General features: G+C 56.9%; 1 protein-coding gene across 3 annotated transcripts in view; it reads right to left on the bottom strand.

The window, feature by feature from the left end:
* KDM4B (lysine demethylase 4B) overlaps positions 1-26080 on the bottom strand; it is a 137046-nt gene that overhangs the window by 18064 nt on the left and 92902 nt on the right. Inside the window, exons 10-12 of one of the 3 annotated variants that reach the window (XM_074337631.1) lie at positions 11826-12022; positions 3800-3901; positions 3244-3443 (exon numbers count right to left, since the gene is read on the bottom strand). In XM_074337631.1, the coding sequence (XP_074193732.1) occupies positions 3244-3443; positions 3800-3901; positions 11826-12022 (499 nt within the window). Of the gene's footprint in view, positions 1-3243; positions 3444-3799; positions 3902-10787; positions 10983-11139; positions 11287-11825; positions 12023-26080 lie in introns of those variants that run through there. The other 2 variants (XM_074337633.1, XM_074337632.1) reach the window with 2 other exon arrangements.

Below are 26080 nucleotides of genomic sequence, written 5' to 3'. Positions count from 1 at the left end.
GCCCTATTGCTCACGCCTTACACAGTCCTTAGCACTTACTGCTTTGAGGAACATTAAGCTGGTATTAAAGGAAGTCTAGATACCACTTTAAAATCTTCCACTCGCTCCCCCAACATGTGTTTGCTGTCACCCTGACTGTGAACACTTATTTATTCGCTGTGCTCTGAGCTGTCTTCCCACCAAGGGCTCGAGGGACGACTCCCGGGAAGCGCCTGACCTCAGCCAGTGCGCTCTGGCCGTGGCGGCCATAGCCAGGGCCGCGAAGACACCACTTCCTTTCGAGAGGAGCGGGTGTTTGGGGAGACCTCCCATACCTCGCTCCTCCTTCTTGGGAACGAGGCTGTCGTGGGACAGGGACAGGTGTAGAGTCAGGGAGCCCTGCCGGCCCTGAGCAGACGCCACCTCAGAATGGCCCCCCTCTCCCTGGGGTCCTCTGGAAGCTGATAGAAGCCACAGCCCCGGGGCCCTGCACTATGGCCCCACCACATGAGACTGCGACCATCACGGGCCTGCCGCCCTGAAGCCCTTTGGGAAAAGTCCCAGGGGTCCTGGGATGAGACTGTGGAGGGGGGTGCAGATGCCAGATGGCTGGGAAAGAAGGCATGTGTCCCCTTCTCCGTGGCTTGTTTTTTTTGCCTATAGCACATGATTTACTCTCAAGGGACACAGAACCTCCTGTTTAGGTGGTAAGCTGGGGAAGCATCCCCCGAGATACGAGGCTCTCGGTCCAGGGGCCCACCTTGGAGAGCTCATTATTTACCCATCACAGCCCGAGTTTGACCACCCAACTGTCTCACGGACCGTGCATTCGGTTGTATTTCTTACATCCCGGAGCACGTACCACACACGACACAGGAAGCTGCCTCTCCCAGCTCCCTCACTGGACACCCCTGGGGGCAACCCGCCACTTCCTGTCCCCTCTTGTTTGGACTGTTTATTCTCTGTTATGGACTGAACTGTGTTGCCCCCCTAATTCCTGTGTTGAAGTCCTCAGAAGGTGGCCTTATTTAGAAAGAGTCATTGCAGATGTCATGAGCCCAGATGAGGTCATCAGGGTGGCCCGAATGCAATGTGACTGATGTCCTTCCACAAGAGGGACATGTGGGCAGAAACACTGGCACAGGGAGAGAACGTGGAGACGGTCCTCTACAAGCTAAGGAGGCCCAGAAGGAAGCAGCCCCACCAACTCCCTGACCGTGGACCTTCGGCCTCCAGACCCTTGAGATGATAAACTTGTTGGTGAGGTCTCTCCCTGTCTGCGGTGCTGTTAGGCGGCCCGAGCAGACTCAAATGCTCCCTCAACCATCCATTGTCTGGTTTGGCAAGTGTTCTGTCTTTAAGTGAATGGGACTTCATGCATACGTGGCCCCCATGATATTCGAGGCCACGTCTGAGAGACCCCAGGTGAAGAACGGTGGCCTTCACGTCTCCCACCCGCCGTGGAGGAGGGTGTCCTCTGTCCTGTGAATTGATGGCCAGTCTCCAGACCTCCCTTCTTCCACCTCTCTCCCTCCATCTGCAGTTAGGTCAATACCCCCCAGGATCCTGAAAGGAGCTGCGAAAACCCCTAGATAATTGGTACATTCACCAGGGGGAGTTTTCCCAACACACATGGCTCCATTTACTTAGCAATTCTTGGCTTTTCATCGTCACTAGTTTTCTCCACAAAGGCCTCTTATTTTCTATGAGCCTTGTTCCAAGATACATTACACTCTGGCTGCTTTTATTGTAAGTGGCGCCTTGCAGATGACGCTGTCTGTCCATGGCTGGTCCATGGGAACGAGACCGGGCTTCTGCGTATGGGGCTCACGTACCCCGTGTGCTTGATGGCTCAGTCCCCGGACCGCTTTCTATGCAGGGGATCGCGCCCACACCCAGACAGTGATGGCGCGTGCCTCTTCTCCCACTGGGCACTTTTCCTCTCTTGCTTTCTGGGCTGTCCAGACCTGTGTGGGCTGAGCAGCTCTGTGACGCCCTACTGGGCCATGTGGGCAGGCACCAGCATACAATTCACCCAGAAACTCTCCGCTCGTCCTCTGGTGAGCGCCTGGGGGTCCCCCTCAGGGCCACTCACCCTTCCAGCTAGGGGACACAGTCACTCTCTAACTGCAGCCCTCAGCACCAGCCTGTAGGTATGTCGGGGGGCATGTGCCTGCTTTGGACTGTGCCCCACGGATCCCTCTGAGACAAGCAGGACCATGCTGGGCGCACACATTCCAAGACAGAGCCACAAAGAGGGAAACCGAGGACCCGAGCAGAACCCTCTCGCGACTTACAGCCTGTGACCAGGGCCTGAGGCACCACTGCGGAGGTGAGCTGCCCTCCAGGTCCCCTTTACTGACGCCTAGAAAGAGTCAGAGAAGAGAGGGCTCCTCCTCTACCCTGGGGAGTAGCTACTAGGAGCTGAAGCTATAAAATTAGGAAAACAAAATCAGCCATAAAAATGAAAAGGAAACACTGTCAAACACGGGAGTGGGAACCTTTAAAATGCTCACAGATTAATATTCCAGGGTGAAAGGGTCCATGATGCATGAAAGGCACATTTCTTAGACACCCCCACCACAACCCCGGTTCCACCCTCATGTCCAACGGGGTCTGCCAGCTAGGCAGGGGCTGTCCCCCCCACTAGCTCCAATGTCTGGCCACAAATAGCAGGCCATCCTGTTTCACAATGAGGCAGATACCACCTCTGCTATGGACCGAATGTCTATGTCCCCCCAAAACGCACATGAAACTTAACCCTTAATGCGATCGTCTTAGGAGATGGGGCCTGTGGGAGGTGGTCGGGCCATGAGGGTAGGGCCCTCGTGAGTTGGATCAGTGCCCCTCCAGCAGAGGCTGCAGAGCTATCTGGCTCATCCACGTGTGGTCACAGCAAGAAGGCCGCCATCTGTGACCCGGAAGAGGACCCTCCCCAGAACCTGGCCACACCGGCAGCCTAACTTTGGACTCCCAGCCTCCAGAACTGTGAGAAACAAATGTCTGTTATTCTTAAGCCACCCAGCCAGTGGTGGTGTAAGAGAAACCCCAACAGACTGAGATCACCTCTCTTTAGTTCCTGGGAGAAGACCAACTTTTCACAGCACCCTCCAGAACACATGTTTTTAGGGAAGGCCTCACCCAGCCAGGAAAGCACATGAATTCGATTCTAAGAGCAGGGACAATGTGGCCACAGCGAACGCCGGCGCGGGGTCAGGAAGGAGCCGCGTGGGCAACAGGCCTGCCCGCCCGGTCAGGACTGACCTTCTGCGCTCTCTGCCTCGCGGCCTTGTGGTGGCAGCTGGGGGTCCTCCTCCTCATCCTCGGGGTCGGCTTCCTGCGGGGTCTCCTCCTTCACACTGCCACCAGCCTCCTCCAGGAGGGCTGCCCCTGCCACCCCCTCCCCTGGTGACTTGGGGTCTTCTGCCTTGGGCTTCTTGGGCTGACTGCGTTTCCGGTGAGACCTAGAGAGAGAGTCGTCAGACAGGAGGTAAAACTGACATGAGAAGCCCCCAGTTAGCGTACTCTGCCTGGCAGAATGGAGTTCCCCAACGAGAGCCGGGAGACAGGGGGCCCAGTGGGGTGGCTCCTGGGGGCAAGAGTAGTAGAGGGAGAGAGGCCTGGGGGGGAGGGCAGTGGGGATGATGGTGTTTTGTCAAGCTCGTGCTGATGACAGCTGGAGATGGGATGATGGGACAGGACCCTGGGCTCCAGGAGCCCCCGTGTGGTGGGGGCGGGAGGGGCGGGGAGTGTGACCGCGATGGAAACAGCAGCTTGTGAAAAATGCCTAGACGACAAACGAAACAAAAGGTACACTTACGACAGCCCCGGCTTTTTGCTCTGCTCTTTCTTCCTCTCTAGATTTGGTTTCCTCTCCTCCTCAGTCTTTTTCCAGTGTCTGCTTTCTTTCAGACTAATTTGTCTAGAATGTAAATGTCAGGGAGTTTTTCTCTAGGACGTGTGTTAACTCCCCAGAATGCCTCATCTAAGGGGCTTGTCTGCGGCACATGCTTCCATCCAGCTCCCTGTGCTCCCTGAGTTTCTCTCCACACTCAGGAGCTCCAGGCCCAGGGCGGCCCCTCCTCACCCCATCCCCAATGCCCGCCTCTGGGGCAGGGCCCAGGCTGCAGGGAAGGCATGGCCTCACACCCAACCTCGGCTCAGGGTGCAACAGTCCTAGGGACACAGGGGTGAACCTTGGACCCCAGTGAGAATTCAAGAGGAGACTCAGTGATGGCTTCTTAGTGAAGACAAGGGAGAACTGGGGTTAAAAAGGAAGAAAAGAAAGCAATGGAGTGAGTCTGCAGGTCAGCGACTGGGGCACCTGCGGGGTTCTGGGAAACGGGGTCCAGGAGCCTTCCAGGAGGGGACAGAGCGGCTGATAGACTAACAGGAGGTGTGTGGTGCCCCAGGAGCTCAGGCAGAGGTGGGCATGTGAGGAGACCCAGCCCTGTGCAAGGCAATAATGCTTTCCAGGGAATGGGGGTGCCCCCTGTGGCCACAGGCTCCAGGCTTCGTGACCAGCCCCCACTAGCTTTTCATCTCTCCCAGTCAGCAGCATTTCTGAGAGGTGCTAGCTACAGCTTCCTGCCACCCGTGAGTTCTCCATATGGCGCCAATGGGCTCAGACTCAGACATGGGGGCCCTATCGGGGTCCTTGTGGCAACCACACTTCCAAGGACCAGTGGTCACCAAGGAGAAGCAGGGCTATCTGACTGGGACTGGTTGGGGGCCCAGGGAGGCCCTGAAGGCTCCCAACACCAGGACCCCGAACCCCCACCCAGGGGTGCCTGCAGCAGCCAGACCTGACAGCTTTCTCGCCGCCCCCCCCAGCCAGCCCCTGCTCTCCACAATGGCTTCTGGGGAGCCCCTTCTAACCATCCCCTAACACTAATCACTGCTGGTGTTCTCATGGCTCAGCTACCTAACTCAAGGGCCCTGGCCTCTGCTGCTCCATGTCCCCTGAGCCCAGGCAACTCCCGGCAGGCACATGACAAGCCCCACTTGACATTTGCAGCATGAATCACCCCATGACTAGAGGCGAAAAGCAGGGAGCATTCCAGGGGGAGCATCATGGGCAGAGGCATGGCATCACACACAGCATGGCGTGCACGGGTCACTGGGAGGGGGGTGGGGCGGGGGCAGGAGGACAGGCGGGGTGGGGGTGGGGGGAAACAGGAGCTAGAGACTCAGGCCGCCCCGGGGACACTCCCCCACAACAGAGCCACCAGCGAATCCACACAGGGTGAGTTTGGGAAATGCCAGCTGCGGCCCCTCCCAGGCAGACAGGCGGAGAGCCCCGGGATCTAGCAGTAGGTGCAGCCAGCTTTCATCACTAGCTGTCGTCCGAGGAGGGGCTTCTCTCCAAGTCTGGGAACGCTGCGGGGCTCCAGGGCCAGGCACCTAAAACGAACCTTCACATTGGCCCCCAGGAGCACCCAGTAGAGGGGTGTTCGTTCCCCTACTGCCAACTCACCTGGCCTCGGTTTCCTGCAGCTGCCCGGCCCCTCGGCCCCTCTCTTGCCCTCTTCCCACCAGAGCCCGGAACCAGCCCTGGAGTCCACTTCTGACCCTGCCCTGCCTGCTCCCAGGGCTGTCCAAGGATGTCCCCACGGGGGGCCTCAGAGCCCAGGCTTTCCTCAGCTGCCAATGCTCCACTGGGCTCAGATCTCTGGGGCCCCCCAGCACCACTGGGCCTCCCCAATGCAGAGACTCCCAGAATGGGCAGAACTAGACAGATGGAGGCAGAGGACCACACTCTACTACAGGGAGAAGGCAAGGTCAACGTCGGCATGTAAAGAAACACCCCTTTTGTGAGAACGTAAGTTGGGAGAGTAACATGGGAAGGATCTGTGGCCAATTTGCCTCCGAATTTGGGGGAGAGGCGTCCATCAGGCACATCCTAAACCGTAGTCTGGTCACTCCCCAGACATGACACCAACCCACCAACCATCCTCCCTTAGCTGTTCCTGCTTGTAGTTACTTCCACGTCTCCTCACGCTGCTTCCTTTTGTTTTTCTTTTTTTGGTTCTGGCTTCCTCGTTGAGTTACGGAGCTGCAGACACGTAGGTAGGGTGTAGCCATGCTTCCTGCTTCCACACCCACCAGCTTCTCTTCCTGCATCTGCCACCATCTTCGGTTGTGGAATTCTATATTTACCTTGTTCTGACTCTGTAAATATTGTTCACCCATGAGCAACTGAGCTGCTTGCACCGCATTCTTTGCTCCCTCTTCCTGGAGTTAGTAATCGGCCCCCTCTCACAGACACTTGGCTTTCTTGGTCACCTCCAAGCTCTTGGAGTGGTCTCCCTCGCAGGGAGTGGTCACGTACTCCTCCATGACATCCTTATCTTAAGACTGGCTTAGACCCTCCTGGGTTGGATTAGGTTGCCTTGATCCCACCTCTTTCCTGGCTGATGCCTTGTTTAGCTGGAGCACACCCTCCAGTAGCTTCCTCAGAAAGGATGGAAATCTGGGACTTTGCATGTCTAAAAAGATCTTCATTTCTCTCGCACATTTGGTTGGTAATTTGGCTGGGCACATACCATATTTCTAGGCTGACAATGATTTACCTCCTGACTTGAAGGCCTTGTCCCTTTGTTAGCCTGTAGCATTATGATCACTAAGTCCGGGGCCCGGCAGGTGTCTTCTTCTTCATGTTGACAAACTTATTCATTCCAGAAGCTCTGGAGATCTTGTGTTTAAGCCAAGAGTTGTGGAATTGCAGAGTGGCCACGGTGTAATTTTCATCCTGTGCCAGACTTTTTAATCTGAAAATGCAAGTCTTTGGGTCCCAGGAAACAGTTTTCCTCTTTGCCTGAAAACTGGTAGAGGATGGAGTTCCTCAGTGGAGCCTCTGACCTGCTTTCCAGCTCGGTCTTTCTATGTGGCACTTTATTGGGTCCCCCAAGCTGTCTCCCAACTCATCTCTTACGTTTTCTCTGCTCTCATTTTAAGTGTCCAAGAGCCATCTCTTTCCTAAATGTTTCTTTTTTACATCAACACATTCTTCTATCATAAATGCACAGGCCATCCTCCCTCTGAGAGGAATGTGGAAGTTTTCTTCCGCTCACTGCATCCTCTCTCTCTGTGGAGTTCCTCTTTTCCTTTTAGTTTGAGAAGCTTCTCTGCCTTTCGCTCTGGGAGTTTCCTCAGAGGTTTAGAGACCGCTGGCTGAGTTGTGCAAGGGACTAAGAAGGTTGCTGGTGGCGGTTCATGTGCGAGCAGGGCTTGTTGAAGGGGGTGAACCCCGATATTGGGATCTGTAGATTTGCTCTGCTGGATCACTCTGTGACCTGGAGAGCACTCTCACAGTCTCTGGCCTCGGGGCTGGGGGTACATGGGGCTCGCAGCCAGGCTCCCACCATCCCAACCCCAGGAAGGCCCCTCTCTCCTGCCCAGAACCACCCAGGTCAACCTCACCAGGCAGCAGGGAGATGAGGTGGGGGCAGGGGGCCATGAGCCCAGCAATTCCTCACGCCTGCCTCCAGCCCACGTCGGTCCCCACCCCCAGGAGGTATGTGTCTCAGAAACCCAGGCCTTTCCAGAGTTCCTCAGCACGAACCAGCCGCCCCGTCTACAGGCCCATGGACTTGAGTTTTCTCTGTGCTTCCAAGTCAGGTATTGCCTGCCCTTCTTTCCTTCTTTTCAAAGCTTGCTGCTGCTATTCAGCTGTCACGGCCCCCTCTCCCGTTCTTTGTCACTCCTTTATGGTCATTTAGTGGCATTTCAGGGCACAGGTCAGGATAGCGATAAACACACACTTTACTTATCAGGTTCAACTAGACGTCACTTGGTTAAGTTTATACAAACCAATTACTAGGACCAAATCCAAATACATAGAACAATATTTCCAGATAGAAGCAGGCGTCCCTGGACCCCAGATGGCAGGAGAGGCAGAGTGGGGGGCTCCTTGAGCCACTGCCCCATGCAGTGGGCTCAGAGTGGCTCTGGGTCTGGTCACCGAGGGGCCCAGAGCACACAGCGCCTCTACACCCTAAGGTAGGGCTGGCAGCTCTCACAGAACCAACTGTTGCCCAGGACTTCTGACTCTACAGGAGGAATTCGGGGCAGCCAAAGCGGCAGGTGCCGGCACAGCCCCTGGGTCCAGGAGCAGGAGCTGTGAGCGATGCACCCCGCACCTGTCCCCCCTGTGGAGCCCCAGGACACGAGCCCCTTTCCTCTCAGTGCTTCACACCCCCACAGATAATTAGGTGTGTGGTGTTTAGAGACCTTTGCTGTGGAGAAATTGCATAGTGTGCTCTGGGGAAGAACCGTTTAGGAAACATTCAGTAAGTCACCAGGGCAACAAGCTCCTTGGCCGGGCAGGCCCCACAAGTCACAGGGTCTACCTGTGAGCGGCTGGGAGCTGAGTCTGTGGGGAAAGGCTCAGGACCTTGGCAGGGCCAGGGCGGCCCTGGCAGGAGTGGGGTCAGAGGTTCAGTGGTGCCCAGTCTGACTTGGGACCCTGAGTGGGGTCAGGAGGCATCAAAGAGGACACAGGCACTGCTCCTGTCCCTTCGTTTCCATGGTGATCCATGGGCGGTGGGGGATAGGTGGTTTGGGTGGGTGAGCAGAGCCGAAGGCTCTTGGCCACGCTCAGCTGATGGCCTCCCAGGTGGGCAGCTGGAGGCCACGACCAGTGGAGCCCTCAGGAGCTGGGGTGGGCTGGGACCCATGGGCCCCGGTGAGGAAGCACGTCTCCTCTCCATCCTCCCTGCATGAGTGTGGCAGTGGCAGCTCGTTTCTCGAACTCTCATTAGAAACAAAGAGGACGCGAGAGGAAAGGCAGTCTGCACACGGAGAAAGTCTGTGGGTAGGAACCAGAGGAGGGGAGGCTGATGGAGACGGGCCGGGGCACAGTGCCACACTCCATGGTGGCCTGTGCCAGCCAAGCAGGGTCCTACCTGGTGCTGAGGGCCGAAGGGCTGCACAGCAAGGAGCACGAAGGTCCCAGCTTTGTGCCCTGTCTGTCGTGGGGTGGGGTCAGTAGTTCTGACAAGATTGAGGCACAGAAGATAAATCCACGGGAGGGCAACAAGAGCCCAGCAGATCATTTTCTCCCAGCAGGACCCACACCTGGCCTCTGCTCCAAGATGCCATGTGGGGTGCAGTGTGGGGGGCTGTCAGGAAGGCTGGACGGTCATGGGGTGAGGGTGGGACCTCGCTGAGCAGGTCTGAGCAAGGACCAGGGAGAAGCTGCAGGTCCCAGGGGATGAAGAGAGGCTGCACAGGGAGGGGAGGGGTGGGGGCAGGGGGACAGCAGACAGTCACAGCATCTGTCTAGGGACACTGGGTGGTGTCTAAGGACATCTGTGGTTGTCACGACTGGGGAAGCTCCTGGCATTGATTCGGTGGGGGCAGGAATGCTGCTCAACACCCCACTGTGCTCAGGACCAGCTCCCACAGAAAACAGCCACCCCAGTGTCCACGTGTGGGGGAGGGGGACAGGGAGGAGGAATACACCACTCTGGTCTAGGAGCCAGATCTGCCCCTATCCCTATCTATCGAGCACAGGTCACTGTTCCCCCACAACAAACTCTGAGGCTCAGGGTAGCCCCCCTCAGCGGAGACCAGGCACAGCTGGGCAGGGGCAGGACAGCCACGTGGAGCGGGCACGGGACCAGGAGAGAAAGGCACAGGCAATTCTGAGTCACTGATGATCGAGCAGGGGGGCTTTCAAACATAAGTCCCCCAAGTCAACCTTTTCAGAGAAAGGCCCCCCCTACCATGACTTAAAGGGAATCAACCTTATTTTACATACTGAAGGCTTTAAAGAAAATTATATCCTTGGGAACACGACTTAATTTGTTATTCAGTCCCACTGTCGGAATATTACAGCTCCCCAGGTCGGAAGCAAGGGAGGGAGAGGCAGGAGAGAAACGCTCCAGAAAGGAACAGAGCGTGACAAGCGGCCGGGAACCCTCCAGTGAGGGCCGGCTGGGCTGGGGGCGGGGGGTGAGGGGGCAGCGGGCAGGGAGGGGGCTGTGGGGCAGCTTCCTCTGCGCACAGACAGTCGGCAGCAGCTGGGTCCCTGGCCCTCTAATCCCGTCCATTTCTGGAGTGTGCCGCCTGTTTATTGGCAGTCTGCTCTGTTGACCAATTAGCCTAAGCCACAGCCAATTAGCCATTATGCAAATACTGCGTCTCCTCTTGCTCTGTTCAGCAAGCTTGCCCTGCTGGGAAAGCTGCTGCCACCACCCGGCCTCACAGAGAAGTCGCTTTTCTTGAGGACACACAGGAGAGCGGGAAATCAAAAGGACAGACAACAAAAGAAATCAGAAAAGAGAGACTCACCTTCAGGCGGGCTGTCAGGAACAGATGTGAAAGCATTCTGGGCTGACAGAACATTCTCATAGAGAGAGGCCGAGGGGTGGGGAAAACATGTGGGTGAGGCTGAGACTGCCCCAGATTTGTGATTCACAGATGGACACATTGAAAACCAGAACAGCCCTGTGGGGGCAGAAGGTTCTCGACCAGGTGTGACCGCTCCTCAGGATGATTTTTCCCAGAAAGAGTTACAGGGGTGTTTCTGCAGAGTGTGGGAGTGCCACCAACGGGGCACTGGCGAGCGCCCACCCCCTCAGGAGCCAGGCCCTGGGGCCAGCTGTGTATCTCCAGTGGGGTCAAGAGAAGCTGGAAGTGACTGAGCGGCTGCAGATGGAAAACCTCGCCCGAGGATCGGATCCACCCGCTGCCTGTTTAGGTACGTCCCACAGACTAAGAGCGGTGTTTCCATTTTTAAATGGTTCGAAAGTTAAAAGAATAATAACATTTTGTGGCACCTGAAAATGATACAAAATTCCCACTTCAGTGTCCACAAATAAAGTTTTATTGGGGCATGCTATGCTGTTTACTGAATGTGCACTGTCTTACAGTGTTCGCGGCGTTGAGTGATCGTGACAGAGACCACCTGGTTGGCTACACTGCAAACAGCGGCGCTCTGGTCCATCCCTCCCCGCCGCAGCGTACACCCAGGCCCAGCGAGGACTTGCTGAACGTCCCTTGGGCACCAAAAAGGTATCCATATCCATTAGAACTCTGTGTGAGCAGCTCAGAGCCCTCAAAGCCTGGACATTTCCCAGAGAAGGAGCAAAATGGGGCCTGACGCTTCTGGGGCTGCCAGGCACCACGGGGGCACAGCGCTCCCTGGCATCTCACCCCTGACAGGAAGTCGATTTCCTCCTCTGCCCAGACCTGCCACCCATGTCCCCATGGCCTTGACGTCGGAGCCAGCAGGGTGCAGCCACTTCACCGTCTCCTCCCCCGTAAGACTCAGGCACACGGGTGGGCAGCCACCATGCTGTCCTGGAAGGCAGGGGTCATGAGGGGCTTCCTGAGACAGAATGGGGGTGCTAAAGGAGGTCCTTGGGGGCCGTTAGCTCTGTGACAGCAGATGTGAGCATTACGTTATCAGAAATGCCCAAACACGCAACCAGACAAGAAAGGGCAGGGGCCAGCACACAGACCGAGGGCCAGGCTACCCCGGTGCCCCGTGACTCCAGCACGGGACGTTCCATTGCTAGAGTCAAGAAGGGGCCCAACAGCCCCTACACAGAGACACAGGGCTCTCGTACCCAGGGTCGCGAATAGACGAGCGAGAAGGACAACAGACACCACCTGCCTGGAAGCCCACTGACCGCACACACGAGAAACTTGGGGCCTGAGAAATACGCACACACACTGACTCAGAAGCAGCAAGAATGGGAAGAGGAAGTGGAGGAGGAGGAGGAGAGAGGAAAGGAGGGGTGCGGCCTGCAGCCACCAGCCAGTGGGGAGCGGCTGGTGGGGGTCGCTTACGGGGTCACCAGCGGAGCCGGGCATAGCGAGGCTCCTTGGCGACTCACCTGCGGAGGAGCTTGGCTTTGAGCGAGGTCCGGGAGGTGCTCCAGGAGCTGAGCTCGGGGCTGCTGAGGGCCGTGGGCCTGGTGTGGTCCAGCACGGTGAGGTCCTTGCCTTGCTTCCACAGCTCGTAGCGCTCCGGCTGCAGGATGCGCACGAAGACATCCATGGAGATCTTGACCATGTCTTTCCGGCACGTGCACTGCGGGAGGCGGGAGACACCGTCTAAGCCCGCGGGCGAGCCACCCCACTGAGACAGAAGCTACAACTTCTTCACGAGACAGGAAATGGCACCTTCCTGCTCCAAGTGGAAGGCTACCAAAAGTCCTTTTCTGAGCTGTACCCCCCAATGTGAGCCTTTGGTCCACCCCACTGGGGTCACTGCCACCTGGCACATGGTGCCGAGAAATGAGCTCGAGGACCAGCAGGCCTGAGAGCCAGCGCAGGAGCGAGAGGCCTCACGGGGCTGAGTTCCGGCTGCTTCTTGTCAGCTCAAACCAAGCCTCCCGTCAGACACAGCAGGGAATCCAAGGGGTAAAAAGACGGAAAAGTTGTCAGTTCCAAAAACTACAAAGGAAACTAAGGTGATTTCCAGAAGGTATGTCACACACCCCTGCTCGAAGTCCCTGGCTCGCAGGGTTTGAGAGAGGAAGCCGAGGACCTAGGAGGCTCAGCAACTTGCCCCAGGGGGGCCAGAATTGGACTGAAAGTGGCCTAGTGAGGAAAGGAGCTGGAATACCGTGTACCAGGGAACAGACACTGCCCTGGATAGTGTGTGTGTGTGTGTGTGTGTGTGTGTGTGTGTGTGTGTTGGTGGGGGGTCCCCTGTGTCTGGGAGCTTCAAGCAAGGAGCAAACATGTGAGACGAGGATAGACTGAAATAGGATCCCTGCTATGCTCTGAGCACCACCCCCTTCAACAAACCACATGCTCCCAAAGCCCCTCTCTCCATGTCACAGCATCAGGGTGGCCCCCAGGGCTGGGCACTGTACAGGAGGCATCGCAGGTATCCCGGAAACATGGACACTTGAGGAGTTGTGGGCCCGAGAAGCCAGCCAAGGATCCCGGACGCAGGACCCGACAGGGAGCCCTCTGTCAGTGGGAAGAACCCAGGAGGCCCTGGTCTCCCACTTACCTGCGGGGAAAGGTCAAGATTGGGCTGGAAGAGAATCATACTGCGAGAGGGAGGGGAACCTCTGGTCCAGAGTACGGGTGGCAAATTCCATAAAGGGCCAAACAGTCTCTGTCACAACCTCTCAACTCTGCCCTGTAACTGGGAAGCATCATAGATGCTACATAAACGAACGGGCATGGCTGTGTGCCAACAAAACTTCATTTACAAAAACAGGTAGAGGCTTGGCTTTGGCATAGGTGGTAGTTTGCTGGCTTCTGGGCTAGGCTCCAGAGGATAGAGTAGCCCCTAGAAAGGGAGGCAGACTTCTGGAAGAGGAGCCTCCACAGGGATGGCTGAAGCTATGTGGAAGCTGTGTGGGTGGCGGGGCGTACAGAAGACAAGGGGTCCTCAGGAGTGGACTTGACCCTAGGGTGCTGCACTTGCCTCCCTCTAAAGTGGCTACAGTCCTTGCCTCTTGACTCTTTCGGGAGACACACATACCTGGGGACACCCCTGTCCTGAGAGCTGTGACGGGAGGCCTTGGGGCAGCTGCCCCTCAGGGACATGCCTAGGGGCCACCTGCATTGCAGCCCCTGCAGCTTGGACTCCACCTGCCCCCTGGGAACTCCGGTGGCCACTCTACCTGCCTCCCTGTCAAACAAACAGGCTCCGAAGCAGCTCATTTCCAAACCCGTAGCTAAAATCTCATTTCCATTTTAAATGCACATCTCGTCCTCCTTTGACAACCTTCGCGCTGTCACTGCCACTTTCTCAATGGAAATGAAGGAAACAGAAAGGAAAAGCCCTTCATTAAATGCGGCAATTATGTACCTTGCCCTGACAAACCTTCCAAACTTCCCTCAATTTGCTCGGGAAACAGTGAAGTATTTATGACCCAAATTCAGAGGCAGCTGTGGGTAGGGATGCAGGAGAGGCTGCGAAAAATGTCCCAGGAATTTCCTGCAGCCCCGGCACCCTCCACCCTCCCCGCTGCCAGCCTGCATGCAGGGGCTTGGACGCGGGGACAGCAATGACAAGACCGCGAGCGAGAGGGAATATTTATGACCAAGCGATTCCCAGCAAACTCAATTCATTTAATGAAAAACTGCGCAGCCCAGAAAGGCTGGCCGCGTAATCTGGCTGTGGAGTGGTGGGAGCACAGATGGTGCCCGAGTTTCGGATTCCTGGCTGGGCCTCAGCCTCCCAGGCGTCACCATCAACAGCAGCTTAAGGGATTTGTATTGAGCGGCTCTGCAATTGCTTTTCCTTATGTAATTAAAAAAAGCACCTGTGTGAGCCTGTGGCGAGGGCACATGGACAGGTGCCATGGAGCCACCTGCCCTGCTTGGTGGCCTAGAGCTCAGCCCTTGCCCCCCGTCAGGCCAGGACTAAGCCACTGGGGACAGCCACCCTCATGTCTGTGCGGGTTCTGGCGGGGGTGGGCTTTGTCATGTGTGGGGGGATGAAGATTTAGGGAACATGGGCACCCAGGGAGAAGACAGTGGGAACGAGGCAAGGTCCTGTGGGTCCTAGGGGTAAGGAGTGCCAGCCTCCCAGGTTTAGGACACAGTGACAGTCACCTCCGTGGGCTGAGCAGCTGAGCTCAGGGGTGCAGGCACTGCAGACCCATTGCCGTTTCTGCCTGAGAGTTTGGGAGAGGAAATTGCTAAGGCAACTTTCCGGGACTGACCATGTCAGACCCTGAAACAGCTCCCCCACATGGCCATCATGTTTTCAGGCCAAGTGCATAGCGAACTGTCACGCGCTGCTGTTTCATGTCAGGAGGCCCAGAAGCATGCACGGAGCACCTCCCCTCTGCAGAGGCCGTCCTGGAGGGGTCTCAAGCAGGCTGTAGGCCAGAGGCTGGTGGCGGAGACCTCAGGGCAGCCTTGGTGCTGCACCCAGGGAGGGAACTGAGGCTGAGAGAAAATCGCACTGTTTGTTTTCATTAACGACGAGGCCCCAGATCGTCCTCCCCTTCCCGCCCATCTGGCTCCCAAAACTTCTGGGACAGGCGTTTTCGTAAGGAACTGCTGGAGTGATGAGCTGACAGTTTCTGCTGCTCTCATTCCAGCTCCTCTACTTGGCGGTCCCCCGCCTTAGCACAGCAACAGGGACAGAGTATGCCCTCCAAGGGAGTTTGACCGTGTCATTAGTTTCTGATAGAGAAGTAGGGCACAATTGGGGGCGGGGGAGGTCTAAGGGACCCCCTGCAGTCCTGAGTACGCTCCAGGGCTCTCTGTACCCTGGCGGAGGCATAAAGCACTCAGCCACCAGAACCGTGAGGGGCGGGACCTCCCACTCTGAGAGCCACGAGGTAATGAGGCCGCAGAACAGCACGGGGTCCTGCTCATTATTAGCCAGGGCCCAGTGGCTGGTTCCACTAGTGCTCAGTGGGGCATATGGGGACACGTGAAGGAGTAAAGGCAAGAGGCAGGGAGGCGGGGGTGCAGAGGCATGGCCTGGGTCCCACCACCAGCCCCTACAGATGGTCTGTTGCTAGACAAGCTGCATTATCAGTGGGTCCCCATCCTAGGCCTGTCTTGGGCCTTGAGGTCAGCCTCCTGTCCAAAGGTTGCCTGTCTACAGAGGGCTCAGCCTCCCACCCCCCACTGGCCTCCACCCCAATCCTGGGCACAGAACCTGTGGCCACTCCCAGTTCACCAGTGATGCCAAGCTGCCAGCATAGTGAAGAAGCACGATTTGGGCTGAGGCTGAGTGGGTACCCCTCTCAGATCCCCCAACACTCGTGAGCAGAAACTGGCTCTCAGACGGCGCCTGACATCGAGAGAGGCCTGACAGCCCGCAAAGTGCACCTCAAAGAGCCCTTGACGGCGCCAGCACCACTGTTCCAGGGGCTGCCTGCGCCAGTTTAATTAATCAGTGGAAGGCATTCAATGGCGCTCCCTGAACACAGGAGGAACCAAGGCTGTTTCAAGTGACAGCGGAGAAAAGCCATAGCTCTGCTCCCTGCACACTCCCTCAGAGGAGCAGGGACAGGACTGGCTTAGCCACCATCCCCCCACACGTCGCCCAGCAAGGCTAAGCTGCTGGAGACAGCACACGCCAGCTGCCAGCTGGACAGAGACTTGGAGCCTTGCAGTTCTGACGAGCCCTGGACAAAATGAAGAACGCAGCTCCTTTCACACTTGAGGCAAGTGCGGCCCTCACCTCCCCTTCCTAGGGATCTTGCCCAAGGAAGTGAGAAATCCAGACAAAGTCATTCTCTGCTTCATTACTGACAGAAACACACACACACACACACACACACACACACATGCCACAGTTCGTGTTCAATCGTGGACAGATTAGATAAATGATAAATCTGTCCAACGGCACCATTTAAATAACACAAACACTCTTAGGATGGATCTGTTATCTGAAGAAATACAAAATGCACAGTCAAGAATAGAGCAAAGCCCCAATTATGAGCAAAAATCTTTAGAAAAAGCCAAGGATATTCATCAAACACCAACCATGGTTCTTTCGATTGTAGTTTGCCACCTGTTTTTGTAAATAAAGTTTTATTGACACACGGTCCTGTCCATGGTGGCACTGGTGCTGCTACAGCAAAGCTGAGCAGTCACGTGGAGACTGTATGGCCCGCAAATCTCCAAATATTCACTATCTGGTCCTTTACAGAAAGTTTGCCGAAACTTGATTTAAATCATAAAATAATTTTTACAGGGTACCTTGAGGGCTAATGACCTTGGTGGTGAACTTCCCTCCCACATGCCAACTTGAGTGAACTGGGTGAGTGACGACAGACACATGCTATGGCCTGAGTTGTGCCCCCCACATTCCTATGTTGAAGCCCTGGACCCTGATGTGACTGTATCTGGAGACGGGCATTCGGTGAGCGTTCAAGTTAAATGAGGTCGTAAGGGTGGGGTCTGGATCCTATAGGACTAGTGTCCTTAGAAGAGGAAGAAGAGAGCCCAAATCTCTCAGCATGTGAGGACAGCAATAAGCCAGCCGTATGCAACCCAAGAAGAGGGTCCCCAGCAGAACCCAGCGATGCTGGCACCCTGTTCTTGGGCTTCCCTCTCCCGAACTGTGAAAAAAAAAAATGTCTGTTGTTTAAGCCGGCCAGTCTCTGGTATTATACTTGGTTAGAGCAGCCTGAGTTGACCGAGACAGGTGTCCTCGTGGGAACTTACTGCAGTCCTGTTTTTGACCACGCACGGCGGGCTGCACACTACCTGCCATCTGCTTCCAGAATCCAACTCTCATTAGGTACCAGGAAGCACCTAGAGTCCGATGCCCAGAGGCCCGGCCTAGGGCTCCACCTCTCTGGGCCACCTGCCCCTTGCACCTGCAGCCTGAGCTGGCCACTCACAGTGGGGAACACACGCCAGAGCCCAACAGGCCAGCGGCACTTCACCCACCCCCGGGCCCAGACTGTGCCTCAAACAGGACCTGGGGGCCCAGTGGGACCTGCCCCATGCTGTCCAGGGGATCACAGGTGCTCCTCCTAGCAGAGGAGCCAGCTCCTAATCCAAGCTACAGGTTTCATACACTCTTCCTGGGACTGCCCTAGGGTTTTCCGTGTTAATGGACTCAGGCACTCATAAATGGAAGAGCACAGGAACCAAGGTCCTGAAACGACATGTTGGGGAAGAAGGGGTCAGGCCCTCGGTCATCCTAGCTTACTGAACGGTACCGTGCCAAGGCCCACAGCAGGAGGGGGAAACCAGCCAAGGCCTTTGCAGTGGGCATTTATTTTTCCATCTTTTGTGGTGGTGGGTGCTACACCTACATGCAGTACCATTTGTATGCAGCTAAGGGACACGTCTAAGATGAGGTCCAAGCGATAGGCTTGGCTTCTGGAGCCTTCAGAACAGTCCGACTCGGAGTAGAAGCAATTTCCCAAGGTTTCAGATGTTTAAAAAGAAAGGCACTGATCTTAGATTAGATTCTGCAATTGAGGCCATAAAAACCCAGAGCAAAATGGTTTCCAACTTTTAGCTCAAAATGAGTCCCATCTCCCACGTCGGAACTATTACAGGCTCTGAACTAATCAGGCTGAATTGATGCGGCTGCACAGCGCTGGGCCTGCCCCACAGCAGCTTCCAGAGAAACTGGGGGGCCGTGGCCACAGGCCAGAGGAGGGCCCCCTCCACTCAGGAAAACCTGACACTCCCCCTGGGTTGCCGGGACGGAGCCCCTCCCGTGCCCTCTCCTCCTGCCACTTCAGTTATCGGCACCTTAGCCCAGATGAGGCGTAGGGGAGGGTCCCTTCTCTTGCCTCCTTGCCCACCCTGTAACTGAGACTCACAGACTCACCAGGGTCCCCCAGAACCCTGGGATGCATGTGTCTAGCTCCAGTTCTGCAGGGGGAGGAGATGGGGGGATAGGACAAGCACACAGAGGAGGGGAGGGAAAAGAGGTGACAGGGAGGAGACAGAAGGGACATGGAGGGGATGGGGGTATAGAGAGGGTTCGGCGGGGCTGGGGCCTCACAGGGCAGAAACCCCTGCCACCAGGGCTCAGCTCATTCCCTACACAGGGCGCCCCTAACACGAAGCCCCATCACATAAGCACCAGCTTACGTGACCCCAGTGGCTCAAACCCATACGAAAGGCTGGGGATCGTGAGAGAGCCGGCCAAAGGCTCAACGAGACGCACACTTGTCACTTCCAAATGATAAACGATGAGTTACAACCACTGAGTCGAGGGGCCCTGGGCCTAATGTGAGCGCCGAGCCAGGAGCAGGGAGGCTGTCACCCTGTGTCAGAAGACTGACACGTCAAACAGCCTGACACGCGTGCTAGGGTCTCCCAGGACCAACTGCTAAATTTGAGGAAAATGAGAAAACAGGGTAGGGTGGAGGTTTGCCGCTGGTTATCAGAGCAGGGCCCTGAGCAGAGACAAATAGATTTCTCCTTTCCAAAGCATGAAAAATAGAAATCAGAATGTCGTCGGTCTCAGGGCTGGTGGCCCATGGGGCCCAGGAGTGCTTGGCTGGAGCTGTCCCAGCTGTAGAGGGCAGGCTCAGAGGGCCCATGGCACCAGGCTCCCCATGCGTAGGGCACATGGCAGGACGCCTCCCACAGGGTCGGCCACCAGCACAAAACCCTAGCTCCCACTGGGGACCCCACTGTAGGATGGTAACTGAGGGCTGGCCGTCTCAACTCCACCTCTCCCTCTCTGAGTTCGAAAGCAAAATAAATTTAACCTCTTCACAGGAATGAATGTGAATGCCCAACACAACCCAGAGGATCCTACCACTTGGCATTTCCATGGCGCCAGGAGTGCCAAGCACTTCCCCATGGCTCGCAGGCCGCTACCCCACAAGCAGGCGTCAGTCAGCAGGCAGCACGGGACAGGGCACCCTGGCTCTGGGGGAGAGAGCCACGCTGTCAGCCCGCAGGTAGAAGGGGTGGCAGAAGCCCCTCATCCTGGTCCTACGCCCACCTGTTCCTCTCCCCCCTCCCCAAACCTTCCTCTAGGGGTGCCAAGCTCCACACTCCGCTCCTCTCCAGCTTTGGTCCTTGGCAGCACTAAGTCACCCAGGCCCTAATGGCTGGTCACCCCAGTAAAGGTGGACGTGTCATAGCAGGACGGACAGCAATCAAAGGCACGCCACACACTCCTTGTTGGGAGCTTTCAGCGGTCTGTTCCAGGCTCCTCGGGACATGTGGGCAGGCTGGAAAATGACTGACGAGCCTGGTATAAAGTAATGAGGCTGGGCTGTGCCTTGGAGCTCCGGGGTCTTATCTGCCACATTCCCCCGATTTACATAGCACCGAGCTTTAATCAGAGGCCACCTCTTTTTTAACAGATTGAATAGACATTCAAGTTTGCTCATATAAAATAGCAAAGTGGGAGAGAGATGCTGTAATTGGCTTAAAGAGAAATTATTAAATGTGGTTCAATGAAATCATTAACCCAAACAGCATCTGACCACAGGGACCCACTTATTTTCTCGTCCAAGCAGCAGCGCCAACTCTGGCCCTACGTCAGGAGCCAGGCGGGACACGCAGGGCTACGTGGGGCGCAGAGGGCAGTTCAACAGCCACCGGCCACAGACAAATGTGTGCGCAAGCCTGCCTTGCAGTGCATGGAGACAGGTGTCCTCAGGAGCAGCAAACCCCATGTGGGGAGGGCCAGGTCAGGCATGAGCCAGTCTTCCAGGTGACAACTCTGTCACGTGCAGGGCCACAGGTACAAACCCAAAGGCCCCCCTACCCCGTCAGCACCTCCCGGCCCTGGCCCACCAAGCTGCAGAGCCCATGACACCTCTACTTGGACGCCCTCACTGAGCTGCCTGAGAGTACGGCTAATGCCTGCATCTGTGTCCCATGTGGTCGCCACCAGCCTACGTGGCTCGTAACTAGAACTCGCTGATGCGACCCAGGTGCAGAATGTTTGTTTTACTTCATTTTAATTAATTTACAGTGAAATGGCCACATAGCCAGCCGGTGGCTTTGTGGTGGACAGTGCAGCCTTGGCACTGGTCCTTCCTTCTCTGTCTTCTCACTACGTGGTCCTCCCTGTGCCCAGACACTCGGCTGGCCTGCTCCCTGGCCTCCCGCACGTCCCCACCGCTCAGCGCACAGAGCCCGCCCTAAAGCCCAAGGCCCACACCGCCCCTCCTCTCCACCCCACTGCACACAGCCGGGCAGTTGGCCTCCTTGCTCTCTTACCCCCAGAGTCTTTGAGTTTTCTGTTCCTTGGTCTGGAATGCTTTCCCCCCGTGCTCCCCAGGCTTACAGGGTTGAAGAGTGCTCCCCAATTCATGCCTACCAGGGACCTCAGAATGGGACCTGATTTCAAAATAGGATTTTTGACGATCTAATTGGTTAAGGTGAGTGAGGTCCTGGATTAGGGTGGGTCCTAAATCCAATGACTGGTGTCCTTATGAGAGAGACAGACAGACAGACACACAGGGAGAGGCCACGTGGTGACTGAGGCAGAGATTAGAGAAATGTGTCTATAAGCCAAGGGACACCAATGATTGCCAGCCACCTGCAGAAGCTGGGAGATGAAGGAAGGCCCTCCGTGGAGTCCTCGGAGGGAGCGTGTCCCTGCTGACTCCTTGGAAAGGTGAAGACAGGGAGAGGCCACTGCTCTTGCCCAGGCCCCTGTTTATGGCATTTTGCGATGGTGGCCTCGGGACACAAATATACCAGGATCCAGCTGCAGCATCAATGCGAAGTGCGCCTCCTCCAAGAAGCACCCGCTATCTGGCTGCCGCTGCCCTGCCCCACCCCTTTGCTTGTGGCAGATGTTCTAATGTCAGAAATCTGTCCGGCATTCTTATCTCTTGTCCGTCTCCTCCCTGCAGCTCGCCGGTCTCATTCCTTGTCTCCTGGTAGCTGAGCAGTGACTTGCAGGGGCCGGCCAAGGCGGGTGACAAACATGTTCCTCCGGGGATGACTGGGTGGGGGTGGGGTGTGTCCCTGGCACTTCAGACCACAAAGTGTTAACCAACCAAAGACAGGGAGCAGAAACCCAGCCGGGGAGGTGGCATCTGCTCTGAGGGCCCACAGACGCGGCCCCCTGTTTCTGATGCAATTACCAGCACTGCAGCGAGCAGACAACAAACCAGTTCATTAGGAAATCCACTGGAAACTCTCGGAAGCGCTTCATAAACAAAACAATTAGGCGCAGGGCTCCCAGGGCTCCCTTGGTCCTTGGCTCCAGGGCCTGCTTCCTGCTGCTCCTGATGGCCAGCCCCCGACAGCCAGGGACCTGGCAAGGTCTTGAGGACCTTCAACTGACGCTGCCCCCTAGGACGCCAGAGCCCCAAAGTCACCTTCTTCCCATTCTACCTAAAAGAAGCCTCATCTGTGTGTCATTGTCAGCCTCCCCAGCGTCCGAAGGTGTGACTTCTGCCCATTAGAACCTATCCCCTTCCTCTTATGCTGCCCTACCCTGGGAAGGGAAGTTTCTTACATGGACAGCTGAGAAGGTCCTCCTGCCTATCTGTGACCACCCCCCACGACTCTTCTGCACAGATAACGATGACAACCACAATAATAATGATGAACCCAGAGCGCTCTGTGCCAGGCACTTCCCAAGGGTGTGCCCATAACACTGCCAACAGCCCCGGCCTGCTCTAGCCCAGAACAGAGCCGGGCTGAGCGCCCCAACGCCAGCCCGCAGCCCCTCTTCATCCTCAGGCTCCCCCTTTTCCCTCTTCCTCTAGTTCTCCAGGCTCCCTTGCCACCACTGAGAGGGGAGCAGGCCTCGCAACAAACCTCATCCCCACGGCACTTACCATGGCCAAGAAACAAACTGTGCCCAGCAGGAAGGCAGGCAAGCCCGTGAACAGAGGGGTGGAGGCCTTCCGAGGAGGCGGAACAGGTGGGCCCTACCCGGGCTCTGCCCAGACCACACCCTCATCTAGAAAAGGCCTCAACTCCCCACTTTGGGCCAGACGTGGCCACTGTCCCCCAGAGCTCACCTGCTAGCAGCACCAAAGAGGCCTGGGTAGCGAAGAGGAGGGGTAGGGAAGAGAAACGTGCTCATCCAGGAGCCTTGCGAGCCCAGGGGGGGGGTCTCTCACCTTTTGACTCTGCCCCCAGGGGACACTGGGCAATGCATGGAGACATCTGTGGTTGTCACAACTGGGGGTGCTTCTGGCATCAAGTGGGTGGGGAACTGAGTAGCACCCCACAGTGCCCAGGACTCCCCCATAGAGTGTGACCCGGCCCTAATGTCAGCAGTGCCGAGGGGGAGCGACCTGGTCTGCAGATTTCAATCTTAGACTCCCAGTTCTACCAAGAAAAGCAGCAAAGCCACTATGGCAGGCCCACCAATGTGAGCGAGCCATACCGCGGCCAGCATCCTTCTCCCAGTGCCATGCGGCCACGTGCCTGCCAGCGGGCTGGCAGCCAGCGCTGGAGAAGCGCTGGAAGACAGAGGAAGTGGTACATGGGATGAGTGGGCGGCACCTTCCGAGGGCCCGGTGGCCCCCACCCCCAGCAAGACGTGTGGGTTTCCCAAACCCACCTGCGGAGCCAGTGGGAAGCCTGCACACAACTGCCCGTAACCTGCAGACAACCTGGGCATGGTGACAGCAATGGAAGGAGAGAGAAAGGATTGGGACGTTTGTCTCTCACCCACCAGAGCTGCCACGGCCCCAGGAGGACAAGGAGCAGAGCACAGGCCTGTCAGGGCACTGAGCGGGCGTGGAGACCTCAGGGAAGCAGACACCGATGCTCTTCAGGACCCAAACCACCGTGAACAGAACTAAGAGAAACCAGGGAGTGTGCAAGAGGAGGCCAAGGCTGGTGTGTTCACCGATGCGGGGGTGGGGGTGGGGGACGCAATTACACTGTGGCTCTGCAAAGCCTTCCTGCCTAGATGAGTTTGAAGCTTGGCGCGGCAGACATGTGCTGGAGGGAGCGTATGGAGGAGCAAGAATCCCCTGCAGACTCATCCTGGGCCCCTGTGTTCCCCCGAGCCCTCCCAGCCCTGGCAACAGGGAGGGGGGTGCTGAAAATGAAGGGGGCCACAGATCCCCACTTTGAGCCCCGCCAGCGCTAGGCCGGGGCAGCAGGCCTCAGAAACCCCAGAACTAGAAAAAGTTATTTACAAGGGAACCCACGCTGAGCCGGTGGGGGGCCATGAAGGAGTCCCCCAGACCAGTCCTCATGTGTGTTGTCACTAGGGGTGGCACTGCTCCTTGCTAGGGGCAGAAAAACCTTCCTCTCTTGTGTAGAGAACAGATACACAAATAGCACGCCAGCCGATATACAGCATGCCTTCAGTGTTAAAACAGGGCAATTAGGAAGAACAGTGTAAAAGAATCTGGGGGAGGGGGTGGCAACAATAGAAAAGGCTGAGAAGTCCTTCTGGACCAGGGCGCTGACTTGGAGCAACTCTGTCCCCAGGGGACACAGGGCAATGTCTGGGACAGCTGTGCTTGTGGCACTGGGGTTCCTGGCATTGAGTGGGTGAGGCCAGAGCTGATGCTCAGCACCCCACAGTGCCTAAGATGCCCCCACAGAGAACAATTGGACCTGCTGTCACAGGAGAAGGAGAGGCCCTGCCTGAGGTCCAGCCTTCTAGCTGGGATCACAGCTGCTCTGGGTGGTCACTCCAGAACATGGAGTTTACTCCAACACTAAGCAGAGCAGGGAAGGGGAGTGACAGCCCTGAGGCCAGCCTCAGGGTCCCCCCTGCAGTCTCAGCTCTGGCCCTCCCTGCACCACTGTGCAGTTACCACACCCTGAGCTTCCGAGGGAACGGGCTTCAAGCTGCCATCAGGGACAGGGTGACAGGAAGCTCCGGGGAAGGAACGAGCAGAAACATATTTCACATGGCAATTGGCTGCGGACCCCTTACACCCGGCAGCCCAGCCTGACAAATCGGAGCAGCAGCACCTTGGGTGTGGCCCCCTGTGCCAGCCTCCTCCGCCCACCCCCACCCCCACACCCCCTCCCAGCACATCCCCTTGGGCTCCAGGTTCACAGCCCGGAGCAGGCGGCATCAGGCGGCATCGTTATCAAACAGAAGGCACGCACGCATTCTTGCAGGCAGCAGAAACAATTTGGTTCACATTTTACAAGTGATTCAGTTGATCTACCCCAGGTTGGGGTTTCAGGGACTGGAGGGACATGGGGGCCACTGCCAGAAGCCTCTCCCCTCCTCCACACTCAGCAGAAGCTCCCCCTGCTCGATGCCTCTGGGGGAGCCCACATTCCCAGGGAGGAGGAGCACTCGACAGGGGGTGCCCAGACAGCTGGCGGAAAACCAGTTAAGTGCAGCCAGCTCCCAGTTGTGCAAAGCGGGGTTTAAATCTCACTCGCTCTGTTTAATCCGCAGTCAACCCCTGTACTTGGAGGGGCGGCTGGGACACCAGCATGCCCTCCGTGGAGAGGAGGCCTTGTCAGGCTTCGCCCAGCACCACCCACCACGGGAGCAGGCTGGGCCACGCCGAGCTAATCCAACTTGGCGTGCAGCCGTGTAGTACTAATTCGAGTTCAGACCTAAAAAGGCTGGTGCGTGCACATTTCATTTTCCCCGAGTGAGACTGGAGCATCCCTTTGATCTCCCCATTGGTAATCCCACCACAAAGCCTGCTGCCAGAGCGTGTGCCGGAGAATTCTGTTCTCCAAACCAGCAGCGGCCCCCAGAGACCGCTCTGCTCCGGACACCTGCCAGGAGGAGGCCACCAAGACACTGGAGGGCAGGGAGGGTATCTCCGACCCCGCACAAGCACAGGCCTCCTGTGGGGTGAGGGACACAGAGGAGGGTCGAGGATGGTCAGCGTCTGCCCTCCTTGCTGCCATGATCTTGGCAAAGATCTCTTTACCTCTCTCTGGTCCTTGCAAGGTCACGAGGCCCAGAGTCAGAGTTTGATGCACACTGGTGACATCAGTAAAGCTGGAGAGAGAGAGACAGAGGGATGCAGAGAAAGAGGGACAGAAGGAGAGAGAAGGAGAGGAGAGGGGAGAGGGGAGAGGGGAGAGGGAGGGAGAGGGAGAGAGAGAGAGAGAGAGGGAGGGAGGGAGGGAGGGAGGGAGGGGGGGAGAGAGAGAGAGAGAGAGAGAGAGGGAGGGAGGGAGGGAGGGAGGGAGGGGGGGGAGAGAGACAGAGAGAGAGAGAGAGAGAGAGAGAGAGAGAGAGCTAGCTCTCACCACCCAGGAAACGTAGCTCTGAGGAAAGGGACCACTCAGAATAAAACAAAAGCAGCAGCATGTGAGCACGGGCATGCGTGGTGATGAGTGTGACTGGTTCAGGGACACGTCTGCCGCCTGCTCTGACCTCGGCCCTATGGAGTCCTAGGTCCCCAGGCCCCCCTGCTCTGCACGTTCACCCTCTCCCAGCTCGTTCTGGGATATCTCCTAAGCACAGAGCAGGTGCTCAGGGGGCTGGGTTTGCGTGTGACATTCTGTTCCCCTCTCTCCAGGCCGGTGTCCTGCCTCTGGGCCCCCTACCCAGTTCCGCTCAGCAGGATGGGGGAAGGAAGTAGGGCTGGGAGCAGCGATGGCGGGCCTTGCTACTGGTTCCTCATGGCTTTGGCTTATTTGGTCTTTAATTCCCATTTTATAAACAAACCAACAAACCACCACTAAGATAATGATGACAACAAAAGTCTTTCACCTCGAGGGGCTGTGGGGGTGCCTGGGGGAAGTACGCAGCAGAAAGGACCAAGATCACTTCCTCCCCTAAAGCTACACTTCGTTTTTA

This window comes from Rhinolophus sinicus, linkage group LG07 (genome assembly GCF_036562045.2).
Source record: "Rhinolophus sinicus isolate RSC01 linkage group LG07, ASM3656204v1, whole genome shotgun sequence".
NCBI lineage: Eukaryota > Metazoa > Chordata > Mammalia > Chiroptera > Rhinolophidae > Rhinolophus > Rhinolophus sinicus.
This window is presented reverse-complemented; position numbering and strand designations above follow the sequence as displayed.